At 40.9% G+C, this 21178-nt stretch overlaps 2 protein-coding genes across 9 annotated transcripts in view; one reads left to right on the forward strand and one right to left on the reverse strand.

The window, feature by feature from the left end:
• The window catches only part of SLC25A51 (solute carrier family 25 member 51), a 26984-nt gene continuing 5806 nt past the window's right edge, over window positions 1-21178 (forward strand). The window contains exons 1-3 of one of the 8 annotated variants that reach the window (XM_062630036.1): window positions 1-127; window positions 469-810; window positions 3689-6305. In XM_062630036.1, coding sequence (XP_062486020.1) covers window positions 784-810; window positions 3689-4603 — 942 coding nt within the window. In that variant the 5' untranslated portion in view covers window positions 1-127; window positions 469-783 and the 3' untranslated portion in view covers window positions 4604-6305. Of the gene's footprint in view, window positions 128-181; window positions 811-1068; window positions 1119-3688; window positions 6306-21178 lie in introns of those variants that run through there. The other 7 variants (XM_062630040.1, XR_009966898.1, XM_062630037.1 and 4 more) reach the window with 7 other exon arrangements.
• Window positions 12496-21178, reverse strand: part of DCAF10 (DDB1 and CUL4 associated factor 10) — a 17973-nt gene continuing 9290 nt past the window's right edge. The window contains exons 3-7 of the mRNA XM_062630034.1: window positions 19011-19208; window positions 18326-18531; window positions 17406-17516; window positions 16896-17041; window positions 12496-14023 (exon numbers count right to left, since the gene is read on the reverse strand). Of these exons, the coding sequence (XP_062486018.1) occupies window positions 13655-14023; window positions 16896-17041; window positions 17406-17516; window positions 18326-18531; window positions 19011-19208 (1030 nt within the window). The 3' untranslated portion in view covers window positions 12496-13654. The remainder of the gene's footprint in view (window positions 14024-16895; window positions 17042-17405; window positions 17517-18325; window positions 18532-19010; window positions 19209-21178) is intronic.

Raw genomic sequence — 21178 nt, forward strand, 5'->3', positions numbered from 1 at the left:
CCTTGCATCGGGCAGTGCGGCTGCGTTACAAGCGCGCGCACGAGGGGCGGCGGCTGGGGGCTCAGCCCGCCGGCAAAGACTCCGGTCCCCTCCCGCCCCTCTGCTGCCGCCATGGCAACGGCCGCAGGTACGTCCTGAGGTGTGCCCCGCCACCGGCGCTCCGAAACGGATCGTTTCGGCGCGGCACGGGGGTCGCGCAAGCGCGTTGTGTCGGGGGCGGGCGAGAGAGCGTGGTTCCGTTGGGAGCGGGCTGCAGCCGCCGCCCCCCACTCCGCCACGCCGCGGGCCTGACCTTGAGCTCCCTCTCGGGGCCCAGAGCCTTAGGGAACGGGGCCACGCCTCAGCCCCCAGCCCGGGAGAGCGCCGAGCTGCTGGCCACTCAAACGGACGGCCGGGCGTTTTCTCTCGTGGCCTCCCCACTTGCTCCGCTGCTGCGGTACTGACTTGTGCTTGGCTTCTTGCTTTTAGGTCCCCTGGCGCCGTGTCCCGGAGCGGCTGCGATCGCAACCAGACGTCCCCGGTACACCGGCGCCGAGGCCGGACGGCCCTGCCAGCGTCGTCGAGAGCATTGAGGGCTCTTCAGCGGCGTCAGCCCGGCGAGTTTTGGCCTGGCACAGTGGCTCCGCGGAAGTCCCACGCCAGTAATGCAGTGAGTTTGGAAGCGTGGCTGGGGAGGGGCTCGGTGCTGCTGGCGGGCCGCTGAGCCGGAGGTAGTAATCTGGGGTTTGACATCGCAGTAGGTGATCGGCTGGAGAAACTAGTGGACGAATCCATCAGCCTTCTATGCTGACTGCATACCTTCAGGGTTTGGTTAGTATTTTAGGGTGAACATTTCTCACGATGGCGTGTGAGTTTGCAGAGCTACCTTGGTTTACTGATCGAGCAAGTGTTCAGGGTAATCTTAAACAGTGACTTGGCCAGGAGGAGTTCCTAGGCAGCATATTCGTTCCATGGCAGTCAGGATGACAGGAAACACTGCAGTCTCCTGCAGGAATTGGAAATACAAAGACATAATGCAATACCAGATACCAAATCCCTTTTTCTTTATTTTTCCCTTGTTTTTTTCAGACCTAGTGGGTCACCTGCCATCATTTTGAAGGCCATGGCGATTTAAGCAGGTAAATGGGTTGAGACTAAGTATATGTACCATATGATGTACAGACCTTGGATTAAGGAACCTGATGTCAAAAAGAATTGCATGTGCTCCCTTGCTCTGAGTACTCTGAATTTGGGTGCTGCATTGAGGGGAACTTCTATGTATAAATGGGATGTTGCAGCAGCTTCAGGTGTTCACCTATATAGGCAATTTTGTTAATTCACAACTTTCTTTTTATTTGAGAAGTGGGTTTTTTTAATGTTAAATTGTAATAAAATGGCTGCTGTGTTGATATACTTGTAGATGGTACAGGCCATACAAAGTGTGCCTGAAAACAAGGGTTCTGTCATAAACACTTCTGGGAGGACTTGCTGTGCTTGGCTCTTGCAAGTCCCAACTCAAAAGTGTGACGAGGATCCTGCAGTCCTAAACAACTCCTTACTGCACACATCCAGTACTTACACCAAAAGGAGCATGTAGCTTCTGAAACTGTCTCTCTCTCTTAGTTTTGTTTTGTCTTTGTTGTTTTGTTGGTTTTTGCCTCAGTCAGCTGTCACCCATATAAAAGACTAGTTGTCAAAGACCTTCTGAATTGTGTTGTTATTGTCTGTGATGAGACTGTTCCACACTGTTAGTTAACATGACCCACTATCCCCTAAGGCTAGCATATTTTCAAATGTGGCTTTTTAGTATATACAAGTAGAATTACAGTAATCTGAATAATACTGTAAACCACCGCATATATAGTGATGTATAAGCCATATAATACAAATTCTTGTCTCTTATGTTCCTTCTTACATTGACAGAAACACTTCATCTTTGTAAAATATTAAAGTGGCATTTTCACTTGCTAGACCTTAAAGGATTAAATAGTGTGTAAGTGTAGGGGAGAATCCAGTCAAGGTAAATATGTGTTTTGTTTTAGGAAGAAATTGTGTACTTGGTCAGAATAATCTGTCAGGTTGCTTTGAGCAATCCAGCTTGTTTCTGGATAGCTTCTGCAACACATCCTTCACATAACAGGCCTGTAGTGGCTGCACCTTGAGAATCAGGTCCCCGTGGCAGTTACAAGTATTAGCTTCAAATACCATTTTGAAATCATGGGACTCTCATGCCGGTTGCTGGCAGGTAGTATCTGAAGTTTGCAAGCCAGCACCTGCCTCACTTGATTGTTACCAACGTAGCTCAAATTGTTCTGTAATGAAAGTTAGTATTCGAATCAGCTGCAAAAACAGATTTTTATAATTGTCGAACAAGTAATCCCATTTTAAGTGATGAACAGGTGTTGCCTGGTAATGATTATTTTAGTGCTTCTCAGCTTTATTTGATAGAACTGTCTCTGGTTTTGTGTCCTTCAGAACCTCAGATTGAGCCAAGCTCAAGGTCCTAAACTTCTTGACAGAACATGAAAACAAAGTGTGGGTTCAGGAAGCAATCTTTCTCTGTGGATAAGGCTGCAAATTAATTAACTGGAATGCTCAGAAATTTTCAAAACCTAGAATTTTTCTTGTTGTTTAAAGCTGTGATTACGGTTGTGTATTAGATTTGGAATAGAGTTAATTTTCTTCACAGTAGCTGATACAGGGTTGTATTGTGGATTTGTGATGAAAATAATGTTGGTAGCACCAGGATGTTTTAGCTGTTGCTGAGCAGTGATTGCACGGAGTCAAGAGCTCTTTTGTTCCTCATGCTGCCTTGCCAGCAAGCAGTCTCAGGGTGCACAAGACTTTGGAGTGGATACAAAGTAAAACAGCTGACCCTCATTGACCAAGGGGGTGTTCCATACCATACAATGTCATGCTCGGCAATAAATCTGGGGGAGGGAGGTTGGAGCTGGGATGCTGCTCAGAGGCTGGCTCCTCTCTCTCTCTGTTGGGTTTTTCGATTTTTTTTTTTTTTTTGGGGGGGGGGGGGTGGAGAGGTGCCCCTTAAAAGATACTTCTAAAATCTTTTTAATTATTAAACTTTTTAGCTCATTTTTACTTCCCTGATTCTCGGACGGGGGAGAATGAGCATGTGATGTTTAATTGCTGGCTGGGTTAAACCACAACTAACAAATTGTTATTTAAATTACCTGATATTTTCTGCCACAGAGAAAGGCAGAGTGGAAAACCAGAATTTGTAATACTACAGCATGTATTTTATTTATTTGTTTATTTATTCTTAGGCTCTCTTTTGTCCCCATCACCACCATCCTGGTGATGTATATTTCATTTGCGTGACAGTAGGCCTTTCACTGAATTATTTGGCACAGTGAATGGGGAAGTCCAGTGTATAAGCTTCCTCTTGTTAGCTGTGATGTAGCACTTGTGAAGTTCCTATCTCAGTTTTCTTCCCAGTTTCCTTCTATTTCAATTTGAAAATGTATAGAAAGGAAAAACTGCCACTTTTTCCGGTCTGTGAGACTTGAGTAGAAAACAGTACAACATCTGTCATATCTGGTATTTGTCACTTTTCTCCTTCATATTTTATGAGCTTTCCTCAGGTGTAAGATATGAGGTGCTGTTGGAATGATCAGCTAGTGTGGAAAAAAAAAGCTGCAGGGTCACCTACAGCTCTGCTCCTGTTCTTTCTTTTCATTTTTTGATGTAGGTAAGGAGAATTGAGATGAACTATAGCAAGAAAAACAGTATGATGGATTCAGAAGGTTCTGCCCCAAAGAAGGCAAAGGAGTATCTAAGCACTGATGTAACGGCTACCTCTGGAAAACATTATCTTTGTGGCTGCTGTGCAGCCTTCACAAATATAGCAATCACTTTTCCCATCCAGAAGGTCCTCTTTCGACAGCAGTTGTATGGTTTGAAAACAAAGGATGCAGTACATCAGCTGCAGAAGGACGGGATTCGAAATCTCTATCGTGGTATCCTTCCTCCCTTAATGCAGAAAACAACAACACTGGCTTTAATGTTTGGCTTGTATGAAGATGTCTCATCCCTGCTCCATAGCCACACGAATGCTCCTGAACTAGTCACTTGCAGCATGGCAGCAGTGCTTGCAGGGACCACAGAAGCTGTTCTTACACCTTTTGAGCGAGTTCAGACTTTGCTTCAGGACTACAAACACCACGATAAATTTACAAACACTTACCAGGCTTTCAAGGTACTGAAAGTCTATGGGGTGAGAGAGTATTATCGGGGACTGGTGCCTATTCTGCTCCGAAATGGACCCAGTAATGTACTTTTCTTTGGCCTACGGGGACCTATTAAACAGTGTTTGCCTGAAGCAACTTCTTACAGCACTCATTTGGTCAATGACTTTATCTGCGGAGGGCTGTTGGGTGCCATGCTTGGATTCTTGTTTTTCCCAGTGAATGTTGTAAAAACTCGCATGCAAGCTCAGATTGGTGGTGAATTTCAGTCCTTCTCAAAAGTTTTTGTGAAGATCTGGCTGGAACGAGATAGAAAACTCATCCACCTTTTCCGAGGAGCCCATCTGAATTACCATCGTTCTCTCCTGTCCTGGGGCATAATCAATGCAACCTATGAATTCTTGCTAAAGCTGTCATGAAAACCACTATCTTCCTTCGGCTCTTCTGTTTATGTGTTTGTTGGGACATACAATGTCACTTAATCCCAGGAAACAGTGCCTGTGTAGGATGAAAGGTCAATTAGTCTTGGCCTTCAATATTTATGGAGTGAATGGTGATGATTCTAAACCTTGGTGCAACTAAGGTGAACTTTTAAAATGATTTATTTGCTGGCAGGTGAGTTTTCCCATAATGGAGCTACTAGACAAATAAAAGATTTAAAACAAAGGAAATTTAAAAATACTTTTATTAGTCCAGCAGCTTATTCTGTATCATTCCCAAAATTTTGTAACACTTTGATAGAATGTCCACATTTGATCCATTGCCCACACTGTAGATCATAAAAATCAAGGATCGGCTGCTGAAAATGATTCTTTTGCCTGATAAACATCAAAACCTCAATTTACAAACTGTATTTCATAATGTTTTAGAGTCCTAAGTACTTCCTACTGTTTAAAGCTAAAAGGACAGATCCAGATGGGGATAACTGAAGTTTAGAACTTCAAACTTAAACTAAGCCTATGTAAACTGCTTTTTGCCAGCTGTTTTGATGCTTGGCTTTCAGATGAGTATTTCATTCAGCAGTGGTTACCAAATGTTTTAATTTCAGTGTAAACTGACTCCAGAGTGGAATCTGTGTATATGTACATGTGTGCCTTCATGTGAAAAGGGAAAAGTGGAAGGAATGAAATGGCAAATCTACTAAAGCTTTAAAGTGTCCTTCCTTGTTAAAAAAATCTTCAACTTCTAAACATGGAGTTTGTTCTGCTTTTTGTGGTTGGTTGGTTGGTTTTGGTTTTGGGGGATTTTTTTTTTATTGCTGCTTTTTCTGTTACTTGCAGCTATGGGGCTAGAAAGAAGATGGCCCTTTCTGTAATGCTTATGAAATGAGTTGGCTTCCTGCAGCAGAGAAAGTAGTTCACAAACACAGCTCTTTGTACTGAGTTATCTTGTCAATTGCAAACTTTTGTTTCGTTTGAGCTGTGGAATAATGGATCACAAGAAGGTACTTTAACCTGAAGCTTGGTGTTCTGTCTACTTGATATGTAACTCTTGATGGTTCTGTAAGGCAGAATTGTATAGCAGCATTGACAAGATGAGGTTTCTGGGTATTACTGACTTCAGTGGAGGCCTTTAAGTGTAGCAGAGATAACAGCCAAAGATTACTTTAGAAGCAACTATTTAGGAAAGATACAGTGTTTGGAGATGTGTTTAAGTCTTCTATAGGTGACTACTGAAAAAGACTTACAGAAATAGGAAGAATTATGTGTCTTACAGACTTGGGAGTTGAGAGATAAGACTTGAGGCCTTAAGAGAAAGGGACAGAAAAGCAAGCATGACCATAAAACAGATGAAGGTCTTAACAAAAAGCATTTGATTTTCCTGGGGGACTTTATGAAACTTTATATGTAAAAAAATATTTTGAATGATAGGGGGCAGGAAAGCTTTCAAAAACTGGTCTGAATTGGTCTTTTCGTAAGTTTTGAATGGCTATTACTTTTTAAAATTTGAGTTTTCCACTTGCTAAACTGTCCCAAAGCATTGATTCTAATCAGTGTGTTGTAATATAGTCCCTAGCTTGACAGTCAGAAATGCCCAGGCACAAGTGAGCATCCTGTATCTGAATGTTTTGATCATCTGTATTTAAATAAAATGTTTACTGAATGTTTGTTACTGGCAGAATCTGTGTACTGGTTTTTTGTAATCATTCCTCAGTGGAATAAAAAAATTTCATCCTGTTTCTCTGTGATAAATGATACATACCTCTCTGATATTTCTAAGAGAAATCTGAAGTGTTTAGAGTAAAATATTAACATAAGCCTGCCCCTAATTGGTGATTGGCAGCAAAAGGAAAGTGGTCCTGATTTGTTGCTGTAACTGCTTATGTTGCATGGTTAGATTGAGTGCAGTGCAAATCTGTCATGATGGAACAGAGTTCAAGTATCACTTTTATAGCCACTGACAGTATTACAGCACACTTAAAGGAACTGTATGCTTAAGATACAGATGTTTTATGCGTGAGGGGACAGATACTCAAAATCAGTGAAGAGAGGGATCCAGTGAGTTTTGGCACACAAGTTACTGCTTACAAAAGTTACAGTTTACAAGACAGGATGTGTAATTGGTCTTCAAGAGAGCAGAGAAGGAGCTGCAGTGCTTCAACTGTTCTAGTATTTATGTTCCTTTGCTATGGGACAGCACAGGAGTGGGATCCTTAATGTTTTGCTGCCATGTCTCATCACTGTGTTGCTATTAACCCAGTACATTGCCTGAACAGCTAGAGGGGCCTCGTTTGCTGCCTTCTCTGAAAACATCGCTCATGTTTTGATCAGCCTCTAAAGGAGAATTTTAGAACTGATTGCTGATGCTGTGGTTGCTTTTCTTGGTGGACTACAACAATAATTTCCAGCTAAAGAAGGGAAAGGGAATTGGGAAGGGGAATTCCACAACAATAATAACTGGATTAGAGAGAGAATAATAGAGCTAGTCTTCGGGTAATAAGTGCTTTGAGCAAAGGAGGGTAATACTGCAAAATACTGCTCTGTGGGTTTTCAGGCATATTTCTATTCCAAGACCACCTATACAATATTTTATGCAAATCAGTTAATTAAGTTTAGCCAGTTCTTAGCTGTTTACAGAAGTGGGGTATGGGGAAATCTTTTGCATGGGAAAGTAAACTAATATGAAGGCAACAGCTTTTAGCACCTCTGAAATGACTGGCTGGAAAAGGCAAGAGGCTCCAGTTAACAGCTATAAGACCTAAACATCACATACCAGTCAGGCTGTGACAGTTCAGTTAGATTTTGGTCATAGAAAAAATCCAATACCACCTCTTAACAACTAGAGAGATAGCTTTCTCCTCATTTATTATGCAGTGTGTGATGAGGGGGTGAGAGAAAGCCACAAGCACTGGCAAGCCCAAACAGCATTTTTGCAGCATCAGGATAGGTAAACTAGATACAGTGTATTCATTTTAGGCAGGGTACAGACTGTTTATCAATCACTGCCTGCTCTGGTGATCTTCATCAAACAGGATTGTTGTACGGGTAAGAGGTCTAGAGTCAGATTTTGATTCTTCTTAGCTTATTTTCAGCAAAGCTTGATGGAGAAGTGCTACAGCTGGGTCTGTAACCCACCAAGTTTGAGAACTGCACCATCAGCTTAGAATTAACCACCATTATAGTAAAGACAGGACAGCAAAGCGTGCTCATTTCCTCAGGTGCTTAGTTTGTATTCCTCTGCCCAAGCTCAGATCCACCTTCTGATTTAAACCCACGTCACATTGCTCCTATGTGTGTTGAAGGCCTCATTTACAGAAAACAGCAGACAACGATGTGTACAATGTACCTTCAGCACCCAGTGCCTCACGTGCCCCATCAGTCCTGCATGACACTGTGACATTTATCAGTTCTTCAGGTGGTGAGGTAGAATTAAGTTTTTGTGCAGATGTTTTTGTTGTGCCTAATGGCGAGTGGCTTTACTGGAGCCCAAACCTTTGCAAGTGGAAGAGGGCAGTGTGTCACTCTCCTTACAGCCAGCCAGCCCACGAACCTCTGCCTCAGATACAGCTACCCACGGCAAAGCAAACAGGTATTTTCAGTCTTAGGCTGTTCTCCATGGACAGATAGTTGCCTGTTCACCAAGCGAATGCAGAGTTTTACAAAGAACAACAATGCTGTCTTCAAGGATTGGAAAGGCGCTCTCTACTCCACAGGTACTGTCTTGGGCAACAGAATGGTTGTACTTAGTTACTTGTACTTAGTTTGTAATTATCATACTAGCCCCAGTATGTGTTCTGCTTTCTGGGCTTCATGAGTGAACTGTTTCTTCTTACAAGCATGCTCGACAGTAAGGACAGTAGCAAAGCGGTGGAGGGGAAGAGACCCGCGTACAGAAGTTGTTTTGCTGTAAGCACTGTTTTTTAAGTCTTAGTTGTAGGGAGTAGGCAAGAACCAGTGAGCACTACAAAACACAGCTCAGTGTGAGATAAATACATTAAAATAGATTTTAATTCACTGAATTATTAAATATTTATTATGCAAGCAAGAGAAACTGTCCACAAATAGTAAGTTACTGTATGACTAAGTACAATATTTTAAGAGCAGGTCTGGTACTTCCTATACTATATTAAAAGGCTACAATTTTCACTATGAAATCTCAGATGTTTCAAAATATTCTACATGCACAATTTATTCTTGTAATAAAAACCTTAACTGAAGTTACTTAGTGCTTTAGAAAAATGCACCTTTGACTAAGATCAGGAAATGAGAAGTTTCTTTTTCCTGCAGGCTGTTGACTTTTTTCTTTTACTCCAACTTTTTAGAATCTTGTAAACTAGATTTTTAAAAAGCTTTCATTTGGCAAGAGTATTTCCTTTTTCTAAGAGTTCATATTTCATAAAGCAACAAACCCGTATTTTATGCTATCAGGACCATGTCCACATCAGTTACCCAAATTAAAAACCAAAACCAAATCACCACCACCACACAAAAAAAAACCCACGAAAATCAACCACACCATCACCCAAAACCCCGGAAGAACCTGATGCATACATTCTAATTCTGGTACTAGGCAATCAAACTGTTCTTACCAAGACTTCCAAGAGTGCAAACAAATGTGTGTGTGTCTGTCTATATCACTGTGCTTTTCTTTCTATCCCCAATAGTTCAGTTTGGAGGTTACATTTTTCCCTGAACTACCCATGTTTGACAAGTGGGCCCATGCCCCATGGCTGCATACATACTGAAATGAAATTACCTCATATGGATAAAGTACATATACACAAATGTCATTGTACAGTCCCGTTAATAGTTTCTCACCCTACCCACAAATGTCCAACAGTGCTGTAGTGATTTACAGACTGAACTCTAATGGAATACTCAGAAAATGCACATTTTCTCCCACAACATACAGTCACTGGACTATTACGGAAGATTACCATCTTCAGACACTGATTTGGTTCCTGTCATTGCTGCTATACGTTGACATTCCTGTAGAGATATTAATTACACAGTTTATCTGCTTTTGCCGATGAGCCCTGCTGTGAATGGAGGAATTCTTTTACTACAGAAGTTAACGAATATGAAACCATCCATTTAAACATACTACATGCTTTACAATCAAATTGAGATCTCTTATTCAGTATAAATACTGTAAAATCTGTCAAATGATAAACACTTGATTGGTCAAAAGTAAACACTTTAAAGAGACCTCTTATATAAGTCAATAGCTTACTTTGCTGTTAGTGCAGTCTGTGCAGTCTTTCACCATTTGAAACATTTCTTTGTATTTATTTCAGGTTTATATATTTATGGAAGTTTAAGAATTCATCTTTTGAAACACAACAGCAAGATAAACCTTTTTTTCTTTTTACTATCTAGAAATAATCCAAAGCTCATCAGCAAATTACTTCATTAATTCAATAAGGTAATACTATTCAGAAATAACTGAAAATTACTCTTTCCACCAAGACAGTAGAAAGGCATCAGTTACGATAAGCCTGCAACTGCAAAGCGTATCAGTTAGGAACTACTGAACAGTGTTTCAATATGTGTTGCTTGAACTTCACAGGTAAAGAAGATTAACTTTCATTGAAAATTTCCAAGTTGTGTTGAAAGGGAATAATCAAATTATCAAAACCTAATATTACTTACTTATTCTAATTCAACTTGTTACCAATATAATCAGAAGAACTAAGTAACATTTCTACAGCATACATGGACAGAATTAATCTTAATATGCATCTGCTGGACATGTTACAAAAACATCAGTGTTACCATCAAACCCCTTAATCAGATCAATGTCAACTTTTAGCATCAATCCTACACTCCTGCTCAGCAGCTCTGGTTTCCAGAGCTGGGCAAGGCTGGTCAAGCCACAATGCTGTGATGATGTGTCACCTGGGAGTAAAATTTCTTTATACAGAAAAGTTAGTATCCAATGTTTCAGCACAATACTCTTGTAAAAAAACAGTGGATCATGAGGTAGAATTTAAAAAGTAACACTCAATGCATATTAACAGGCATAGAATTAAAGTCATAAGCAGTCTACCAGTTCAAGGAATTTCTGAGAGGAAAAACCAAAACCAGCCACGAAAACAAACAGACCCAAGAACTACTTTGATTTCCTGTGTGCTGCTTTACCTCCAAAATGAACACAGTTCAAGCCTATGAGAACAGTAAGATATCTTCAGCTCCCTGTAGTCCCTTCAATGGTGTTTAGTAAAAGAGTGAGGTGAGAAAACAGCAGCCTAGAAGCGAGTGCTTAGGGAAAAGTCATCATAGTCCACTGGAGGGATACGGGTAGAAACTGTTTATTACTAACAGGCAACAAATTCTAATGGAGGGGAGTGCAGAGAAATGCAAGTGTTCATACAGTCACAATGCATTCTGTTTCAAAATACTTCAGGCACATGTAACTTAGCACTTCCACTGGTCTAATCCCAAGAACACTGTATGCAGAAGTTTTGCCACACAGTTAGCAGTTTCGTGAGTTTTGTTTGGTATGGGTCCCCCTGCAAACAGCTTAGCTCCTCCTTTGCATAACAAACTTGTGTTCCACAAACAGTCTCAAGTTTGGTGCACACTTCACTTCCACTGCTTTTAAGTCACAGATGATAGAAGTCCCCCTGAACTCTAACAAATCAGCAGATCCAAGTTGCCCCATACGTAGTTTCGGATCACAGGCTGTTACATGCATGCAAAAGGAGCTGGGCTCCAGTGATGTATTTATAACTGGTCTCAGATACACTTGCATATTTTATTTAGTTATTTCATGGCTTGGGCAATTAACTTAGAGTGAATTGTATTCCTTGCACAGAGTACCAAAAGTATTCAAAAGGTGCAAGTGCTTGAACTTCAGAGTCACTGTTACAGAAAATGGGACATCTCTATTTATTATTTCCTTGATCTACTTTTGAGTTCAAGACAGTAGTTTCAGCAGCAAAACTGCTCAGAAGATAGGCTCTGTAACATTTCAACTTACAAGTTGCTGGGAAGACTATGGGCATTCATTTGCATTTTAAGTTAACTGAGTATATTTACTTTAAAAACTATTCTTCCTCCTTCAGCTGGGATAATGCTTTACTGAGATCCTGTCACCAAATCATCCTGCTAAAACTCATGAGAACAGAAAAGTTAGGATTTTTACCAAACAATAAACGATAAATCTGTCAGCTGTGCTGACAGTGCATCAGTCAGATGCAGAAAGACTGCTAGACATGATAAACATGCTGAAAACCTAATGCAGGAGTAATTGATTCCTCAGATTACCAAATGTGCAATATTGAAGGCTTTTTAATACAAAACAATTTCTCCAAAAGATGAAATTTAAATTCTTTTTCTCATAATGCATAAGAACCTGAAGTTTCAATGAGTGCTCCACCAACACCCCGTGTATATTGCAGTAGTATTTGCTACCTACACAAATTCAGAACTGTGAAAGGATCATCAGGCTTATGTATTTTCAGCTATCTCACCTTTACAATGTCTTCTTTTTCCCTAGACATGTGTTTCATAGAAGGCTTTGTAAAAAAGCATGCTCTGTTGAGTCAGAGATAGTGAAATCTGAACACCAAAATATGACAGTCTCTTTTAGAGAACAGTCTCTTTTAGATAACCTCACTAAGGTTTCCTGCTGAATTGAGCAGCAGCAAAACCTTAGTGAAATACACACAAAAAAATCCCCAACACAAAACCAAACCACACACATGCACAAAAGTAAGAACTAAAAATCCCACCAAAAAAAAAAAAACAACCCACATTTTGGAAAATACAAGCAGTGAGAATATTATAAACCGATTTGGATGTACAAGACTGAAATAACTACTTACAAGGTTAGCTATATTAACTCAAGGGCTAAAACTTAGCATTCATACTTTGTATGTGATTTAATGGTAAACATTAATGTTTTTCACATCGTATGAAAAGCCCAGTTAAATCCAAATAGATCTTACTGTAGACAGGCATGCTTTTAATCCATTCCAAAACAGTACATGTGAAAAAAGTCTACCTGGTGATACTATGAAATATATCCTAGATTAATTCCTCTCACAGCAATGGTGCAGGCAAGATGTGGAAGAACAGTCAGCTGGGAAACAGCCTTAACATCAGCAGAAAATTCTGCAGTGTTAAGTTTTAAAAGCAGTATGAAAGTTTATGTTACTGATGCAGAAGGCTCCTTACAACAGTAACCCTAGAGGTTGAGGAGTCACATATGCCTAAAAGAGGCCAACCAAGAACACCCCCACTATACAAAACATCCAGTTTGTCTGCAGTGAATAGAGGGCAGGGTCTTCACCCATTCAAATCCTGCTTCATTGCCCCAGTCTTTTCCTACCAAATTCCCTGGAGAAAACAAATGCAGCTACATCTCTATCTAGAACCTCTTCCTTCTGGTAATAAACACAGTATATGCAACCACAGGAAACCATATGCTTTAAGTGTAGCAAAACATTACAGAAAGTTGATTCAATTTCTAGCCAATCACAATCAAATACATAAATGAGAAAAACCTTTTCTTTTTGTGACAGTAACTAATAGTGTTACTACACAGAAAAGTAGCTCCTTATCTAATAATCACCATATAGTAGTTTCAGCAATGTGTACAAGGATGTTTACGTGATGAAGTCCAGCTCTTTGAAACAAGGAGGTGTTGTACCTGTGGATCCTGGTTGAGTTTTGGCTGAACTGCTACCCTTGCCCCCTCTACATTAGTTTCAAATAGCCCACTTGAATTTGCATTGAAAGAAATTATCAACAAGTAGTATGGTACAAACAAACCAGAACAATGACCTGATGGCACAGGATCAGAGGTCTGCTTGGAAGGCTGAAAATACTGTGCATGGAAGCAGATTTGTGGATGCACTATGAGAATGCATACAGTGCTGGGCTGAAAACACATTCTGCTACTGTGTTCAGAGATCATAGTAACCATGATCTTATCTGGCTTTGGAGATTTCAGAAAGAACACACTCCAACTAAACTGAAGTAAAACCCACAACCACCTGAAGGTCCCGTTGATGCAAGGTGTGCCTAGAATTTTGGCTGATACAGAGAAACACGTCCGCTAAGGCACCCCGAGGCAATCTGACAGTGTGTTGGAGAAAACTTGGTTGTCAGTACCACATCATTGTGAGAGTAGAGGGAACGGATTTCTTTCAGGGGACTGGCTTCTTTGGGCAAACAGTCAACAAGTTCGCTGCAATGTGCATCAAACCCCAACAAACGGATCCCAAAGCCATGCGGGGATGAAATCATGCGGCCATCAGGACTGAAACAAAGTTCTTTGATGTAACCTCGGCCCACATTGGCTTCTTCAATGCAATGAGTCAATCGCAGGGAACAGCGAGGCGAGACAGGGCGCACAGGAGCTCCTTCCTGGAATTCATAGACACAAGTCCACTAAAGGGAGAGGCAAAGAAAGGAACATTGAAAGAAAAGTAAACCACTGCAAATACTCATTCCCTCCTGTGGCATGTTGAGTAACAGGAACGCTCAGTGCTATTGCTTGTCTACTCTTCAATAAGCATCTACTATGAAACACTGAAAACAGGTCAGTTCCTGGACATCTCTACTGCTTAGAACTGCCTAAGCAAAACAGCTGTCTAGCATCAAAGCTGCTTTTATAGTTAAATGGATGCTAGATATAATCCTTTAAAATCTAGTTTTTATCTGAAATGAGCAAAGCCTAATCCTTTGGCCAGGCATCTGCTCTAATTTAGTAAACATTTAAACGAATTCTACAATAAAGCAGAACTCTGCCTACTGTAATTTATAACTGACCATAGGCATTTTGTGCCCTTAACTTCAAAAAGAAAGAAATCTTAAAACCAAGAGGGAAACAGATTTGAAGGAGTGTTATGAACAGCTCTATAGCCATCTTGTTACTTTAGAGACTATTTGGAATTTTAATGTATAACCAAAGCAACTGATCTCAAATGAAATGCAAAACCAGCTCTGGTTCAGAGATTCAACTTCAACCACCTTACAAGTGTTCTTATTCCTGTACCATGTATTCTACTGAAATAAACACAAAGGAAACAATACTAATTAAGTATTAATTAGATACTAGGCAGACACTAGGACTACAGGAAACCATAACTAGGTCAATCATCAGTATCAATCAACCCAATATAATATTTGCACTCTCAAAATTCTGTGTTATATAGGGGTTTGATCTGCTGAGTTTCCTTTCAGTCCTCTACACACTTGTATCGGGTTACCATTACAAACAGTGGTTTTCTTCAGAAACAGCCCAAAAAAAACACAGAAAACAAACCCAACAAAACAAAACCCCAGAGAACACCCATAAAACACATCCCCCCCAAACAAACCCAAAACCAAACCAACCCAAATTTACATCAACTATTAACTAAAGTATTCAAATAATTATTTGTGATTTTGGCAAATAAATGTGAAACCTCTGTGTCTTGAAAAGAGAGTGGTCTGCACAACTGTCACAGCACTACTTTTGAAATAACCCTAAAACCACATGGAAAAATCCATGTGTTCTGAAGGCTCTGCCTGGGCTTTATAAGTGAACTTGAATTAACCTGGATAACTTCAAGAGCAGGTGCTCAAACCTGGAGTTTCTTACTTTTTTTGTATACAGTCCATGAGAAGTCAGGGTTTTTTCAATATTTCTGAGTGCATTAGACACTGATTTTTTGTCTTTAAACAGGGTCCCAGTGCAATACAGTAGCAATGATGTGACACTTCACAATCAATTTGAGAAACATAATCAATCACAGGCCTTAAAGTCTGCCATTACTTCTTTAAAGCAGTGTTTTAGGAAGTGAAATCTGCAAGTTGCAGATGAGCTGCAGCTGGTCTTATGACAGGACTTCAAGTAAAGGCTTGAAATGGATTCTGCCAGGAAGATGAGCAATATCCAATTTATATTTAAATTGCAGAGTTTTAGGGTGAGAGCTGAGATCAAGGCACTTTGACATTACATAAACATCACTGGAGTTCACCATACTCAGTCCTACACTGTGGCAGTTTTAAGCAGATGCAGAAATATGCCATGAGATTTTTTTTCACAGCAGTGCAGGAGCAGCCTTTGGAAAGCATTCATCAGCACAGCAGGAGCACTTCATCCTGGGAGGCAGAAAAAATTGCAAAGGCACTTGAATTCAGAGGAGCTTCTCTGTTCAACTTAAACCATGTTCACCAGTACACAGCTGTCCAATCCTCTGTTTTTTCCAAGCTGACATCTCCTGTATTTTGGCAGGTGTGTATTTTTACATCATGCATTTCACAGCACAGCTACTATGTGAAAACTTCTCACAGAGCCATAAAGTATATTCTGTGGAAAAACTGGGCAACAGAAGTACTGAATGCAGGACAAAAAGTTGTATGAGGTCATTAAAAAAATTAAATTCATTTTGGTCTAAAATTAAATACATTTGTAAGCAGAAATAACTGTCTAGTTTATTCAAATGCAATTTTATCATAGACTTATAGAATGGTTTGTGTTGGAAGGGATCTTAAAGCTCACCGAGTTCCAACCTCCTGCCACAAGCAGGGAAACCTTTCACTAGACCAGGCTGCTCCAAGCCCCGTCCAACCTGGCCTTGAACGCTGCCAGGGATGGGGCAGCCACAGCTTCTCTGGGCAACCTCTGCGAGTGTCTCACCACCCTCACAGGGAAGAACTGCCTAAGATCTCATCTCAATCTCCCTTTGGTCAGTTTGAAACTATTCCCCCTTGTCCTATCACTACTTGTTCTTATAAAAAAATCCTCTGGCTTTCTTGTCCCCTTTATGTATTGGAAGGCTGTTAATAAGGTCTGCCCAGAGTCTTCTCTAGGCTGAAGAAACCCAAGTCTCACATCCTGTCTTCATAGGAGATGTGCCTTCTCTGGACTTGTTCCAACAGCTCCACATCCCTCTTATGTTGGTGGGCCCAGAGCTGGACGCAGGACTGTAGGTGGGGAATCTCCTCAGAGCACAGCAGAGGGGGAGAATCCCCCGCCTTGACCTGCATCTCACATTCTGGGGATGCAGCCCAGCACATGTGGGGTTTCTGCAATCCAGTGCACACTGAAGCCTGGTCATGAGGTGCTTCTTGTCAACCAACACCCCCAAGTCCTTCTCCTCAGGGCTGCTCTCAAAACAGCCTCTGCCCAGCCTGTGTTTGTGCTTGGTATTAATTAAATTTACCCGCAAAACAAGGAAATGTCAATATAGTTTTGTGATCAATACATCTCAATGTATTAAAAAAAAACCAAACCCAAACAACAAAACAAGAAACCAAAACATATTTGTTTTACCTCCTGGTCATCTGTATTACTTGAGCATCGAAGAAGTGTAGCCCAACCTTTTGGATGCAGCTGTAGTGACGTAATGCAGTTGCCTCGATCTCTTTCTCCAGGAACCTCTGGTGTTAAGACCTCCAAACTATTTCTAGGTGATCCACCTAAAAGGGGAAGTCAACTGTAAGTATCAATGAAATCCAGACATTGATCTTCACCTTCCTCATCAGTCTACTGCTGGTTTTGAGTTTGGTGGGGTTTTTTGTGTTTTTCTACATAACAATCACATAATCAGATAAAATAACTTGTTGCTGTTATCAGATTTCTTGGGGAAAAAAAAATAAAATTAGATGCCCAGATTTGGTGTGCAATGGTATTTTATTGGTTTAATAGAAGTCATAGCAACACTACTCTTTTAAAAAAGTCTTAAGAGCCAAACCCACAGTATTTCACTATTACACTCTGGCCTCTTCTGGACACAATGAGTCCAAGTCCATGATTTTTTACTTTTTAAAAGTCTCTTCCTACCTTCTCGCTGGGAGGAACGTGACATGTGTTTCTCAGACTGCGGACCTGAATCATTCTGGTGACATGGTGAACCAACAGCTCGAGGACCAGAGGAACCTGATGAAGTTACATCTGCAAACAGCATCAGCCATATGAACATAGCAGCTTAACACAGCCCACATACTATGCATGTTGCCCACTTAACCCTCCTTAGAAGTGTTAAGTAAATGGTAAGGCATCTTGTTAAGAAAATACTTTCCAAAGCTCAGTTTATAGTCTAAAAGTACTTTTTTATTTGTGCCTCATACAAACAAACTGCCACCACAGGACTCTATTGGGAGTAAGAGCCAAGCTGTATTCCTTCCTTCTTATGCACTGTCTCTGCTAGAAGCTGGGCTAAGAATTTTTCCCCAGGCCATTCCTTTCATATCCAGACACCCCAAATGGCAGTTTCTGTCACTATTTTACTCTATTACTGTCCCAAAGCAGGAGGAATCAAGCAGTGAAATTTCAGAGCATGCAGTTCTTCCAGGTCTGCTGTCAAGAGCAACCACACTACTACACAACAGTCAGTATTAGTTGCTGGAGCTCATGCAGATTCAGCTCTCTCAACATGGATTAATTTCTTCTGTTACAGGACAAGAACCGAACATAAATAAAGCTAGAGATGGCCAGCTCGAGGTGACAAAACTCCATGGGCACTCTGTCCTGTAGTGCTACAATCTTGATACCAAAGATCACCCTAGAACTCCACCTGAGTCAGAAAATTACCACTCAACAGCACAGATGTGTGATCCTTGAACAACAGAGCAGCTAACATGCCAAAGGGTTCCTTGGCAGAATTCTGCCAACTCCACCTCTGACTTCTTTTGATAGCTAAGAATATCCCATAAAACACCTCTAACACAGAAGCTGCCACACATTTTTCCAAAAGCATTCACCTGAACTTGATGAAGTAGTCCTCCTCGCTCTTAAAATTGGGTAGCTGCCAACCTCTAAAGATTTATTTAGGTCAAGGTCATGCAAAATCAGAAGATAACCAGAGGAGGTTGAGATCAACATTTTGGAACAGTCTGGCGTCAGCCTCATTCGCATAAGAAAACGGGTGTGAAAAAACTTCTTGTGGGGACATCCATCTTCTGTGCACCTTGACAGCAAAAAAAAAAAGCACAAGAAATGGCTGGAATTAGCTTTGCCTGAAGTCCCTAATAACGTCCATAGGAGTCAAAAATATACTAAGCATCTGTGTTCATCCTAAAACTTTTCTGAGTACTGTTTTTATCCTACTTAATTAGATTTGAATGAAATGGCAGAAATCACATTTTCATTCTACTACAACAATGAAGACAGAGCTTTTTCAAAAAGGAAGAACTACATTTTGGCGCATCAGCAAGAAAAGCTCTCTTTTTTAGCTACTGTACAATAACCACATAATGGAGATTCAAATTCTTGATAAGGGCTATAAACTGATCATGGTATTTATGAACACAGTATAGCGCCATTCAAGAAAGCAGGTTTTCCGTTTTGTACAGAAGAACCCTATCCTTGTAGAAGCGTAACAGCATGAACAGAATAGAACGTGAAGAACATGAACAGAAACTTAACAGCATGAACACAGCCACATACCTGTTTGTGTCCCAGATGATCACATTTCCATCAAATCCTGATGTTACTAGTAACCTTGTATTGGTATCGTACTCAATGTTTTTAACCCAGCTGGTGTGACCATGTAAAGTACACACTTTCGTGTTCAGCTTTCTTAAATCCCAAAGTGCTATTGTAGTGTCATCAGAACAAGTTGCAAACAGTCGATTATCGAGAAACCTGAAAATAGGAAAGAAATACTGTGCCTGCTTAGTGCCTTTTCTAACTTAAATATGCTTAAGCAGGAATTTAAACTAACACAAGAAATACAGTGGCCACAGAGGAAGAAAAAAAAAAAAACAACTAAAAAACCCCCCAAAACCTAAACAATCCCCCCAAAAACAAAACAGAACAAAAAAAAAAAAGGCCAACAACAAAAAAAAACCACAAACCACCAAAACAGAGAGTAGATACAGCAGAATGTTTGCCAATACAACAGTTCCATCACAAAAGAGTGCTGTCAGGATATGAACCAGTAGTACATCTGTAGTAGTAAACTAGTAAGCCTGTAGATGCGTAGCAGAATTTTATTTTTTTTTAAATGAATCACGTAAAGATCACACAACTACACAACCACCAGTGGAAAAAATACATCATTTACCTATCTGGATAATACTCAGCTTTAAACTTAACGGGTCTTCATATGACATACAGGACATGACTGGTCAGTTTTTAGACCACTGGCAAGATACTCCTATTGAGCTGTCTGGCAGTCTCTGCAATAAAGGTCTGCTAGCCTGAGCTGAATGTGGTTTATGCCTCTTACCCATTTTTGCCAGATCCTATTGCTACTACAGTCAGGCAGCACCAGAAGACACAGCAATTCTAAATTTCTGACTACACAAGGACCCATTGGATCATAATTAAACCCATGCTCTTTACTCTTTTCATTTCTACCCACATATCCACCCTCATTCTTCCCCTACTATTCTGCAGATTTTCCTCTCTTCCCCACCACAGGCATAACCTCTCTGCACTCAAATTTTTTAAAATACAGATCACTTTCCTTGCTACTAGAAGGCCTCTAGTTGTTTTAAGCCTTGCTGCCCCACGTGGCCCATAACCCATTAGCTTAGCCAAAATACATGATGTCCAAGTCTCCTTTAACTAACTCCTGAATGCTCCCTCTCTGCCAGGCCTGCTCTGTACCACACATCATTGCTCAGCATCTGACGCAGTCAGCCCCTGTTGAAGGCTCTCACCACATCTTTGCATCACTGGCACAGGCAGAACACAAAAACACTTCGCAACACTTTTGTTGCAAAGCCTGCAATAGGGCCTGCTTTTACAAACACTGTGCCTAGCCAGTGCAGCCCAGAGCGCAGTGGAACCACTTGTGCTGGAAACACTCAGTGCCAGACTTATCCATGTGCCAGTGAGGCAAACCAGTCTTCTCTTACCTGAAGCCTGTTACAGGATTTCCGGAGGCCCTTTCCAACCAGACCTCCTGAGGCACATGTCTGCACTGAGCGTGCTAAGAAGCTGGCCCCACGGTTTTACACAGGACATAAAACAGTGCTTTTCCAAGAGATTTAATCCAGCAGATTAATTGTCTAATGTATGGCTCACATTACTAACCACATGGTTTACACTACACATGGTATTACTATCTTGGAAACATGTAGTAAATTTAAATTTGAACGCTACCACTGTTTGCACATGTCCCTAGACCCTTAATTTCATTTCACCTTTGCCCATCTCTTTCTTCAGATGCCTGTCCAGCAACACAATGCCTCATGAGCACTACTCACTGCAGCTGCAGAGCCAGGAGGAGCCATACAGACCTCCTGCATTCAGGGAGGTTTTATACCACCTGGGCAGTCTAAACAGTGTCCATCAAAAAGCAATGGGATTTTGTGCCCATGTTTCTGCCTTTCCTTTCCCTAAACTACAGTTCATGTGTTTGAAGCAGGCACACTGAAGTTGGGCTTTTCAAATGCACAAAAGCAGGTACATGTATCAAAGTGCGACTGCACAGAGCACTGTTCAGGACAAGAATTTCAGATCATCTTTGGCACAGGCTGCCCAAATTTTGGAATTGTCCAATACAAGTGTGCATTTGAGAGGTTTGAATTTGGATCACAAAATAACATACAATTCTGTTAAACTACTGCAAGAAGAGCAAGCCTACTGCTCTGTATTTCAAAAAG

This window comes from Pezoporus occidentalis, unplaced genomic scaffold (genome assembly GCF_034315485.1).
Source record: "Pezoporus occidentalis ecotype Australia unplaced genomic scaffold, CSIRO_AGI_Poc_V1 ctg346, whole genome shotgun sequence".
In the NCBI taxonomy this organism is placed as follows: Eukaryota; Metazoa; Chordata; class Aves; order Psittaciformes; family Psittacidae; genus Pezoporus; species Pezoporus occidentalis.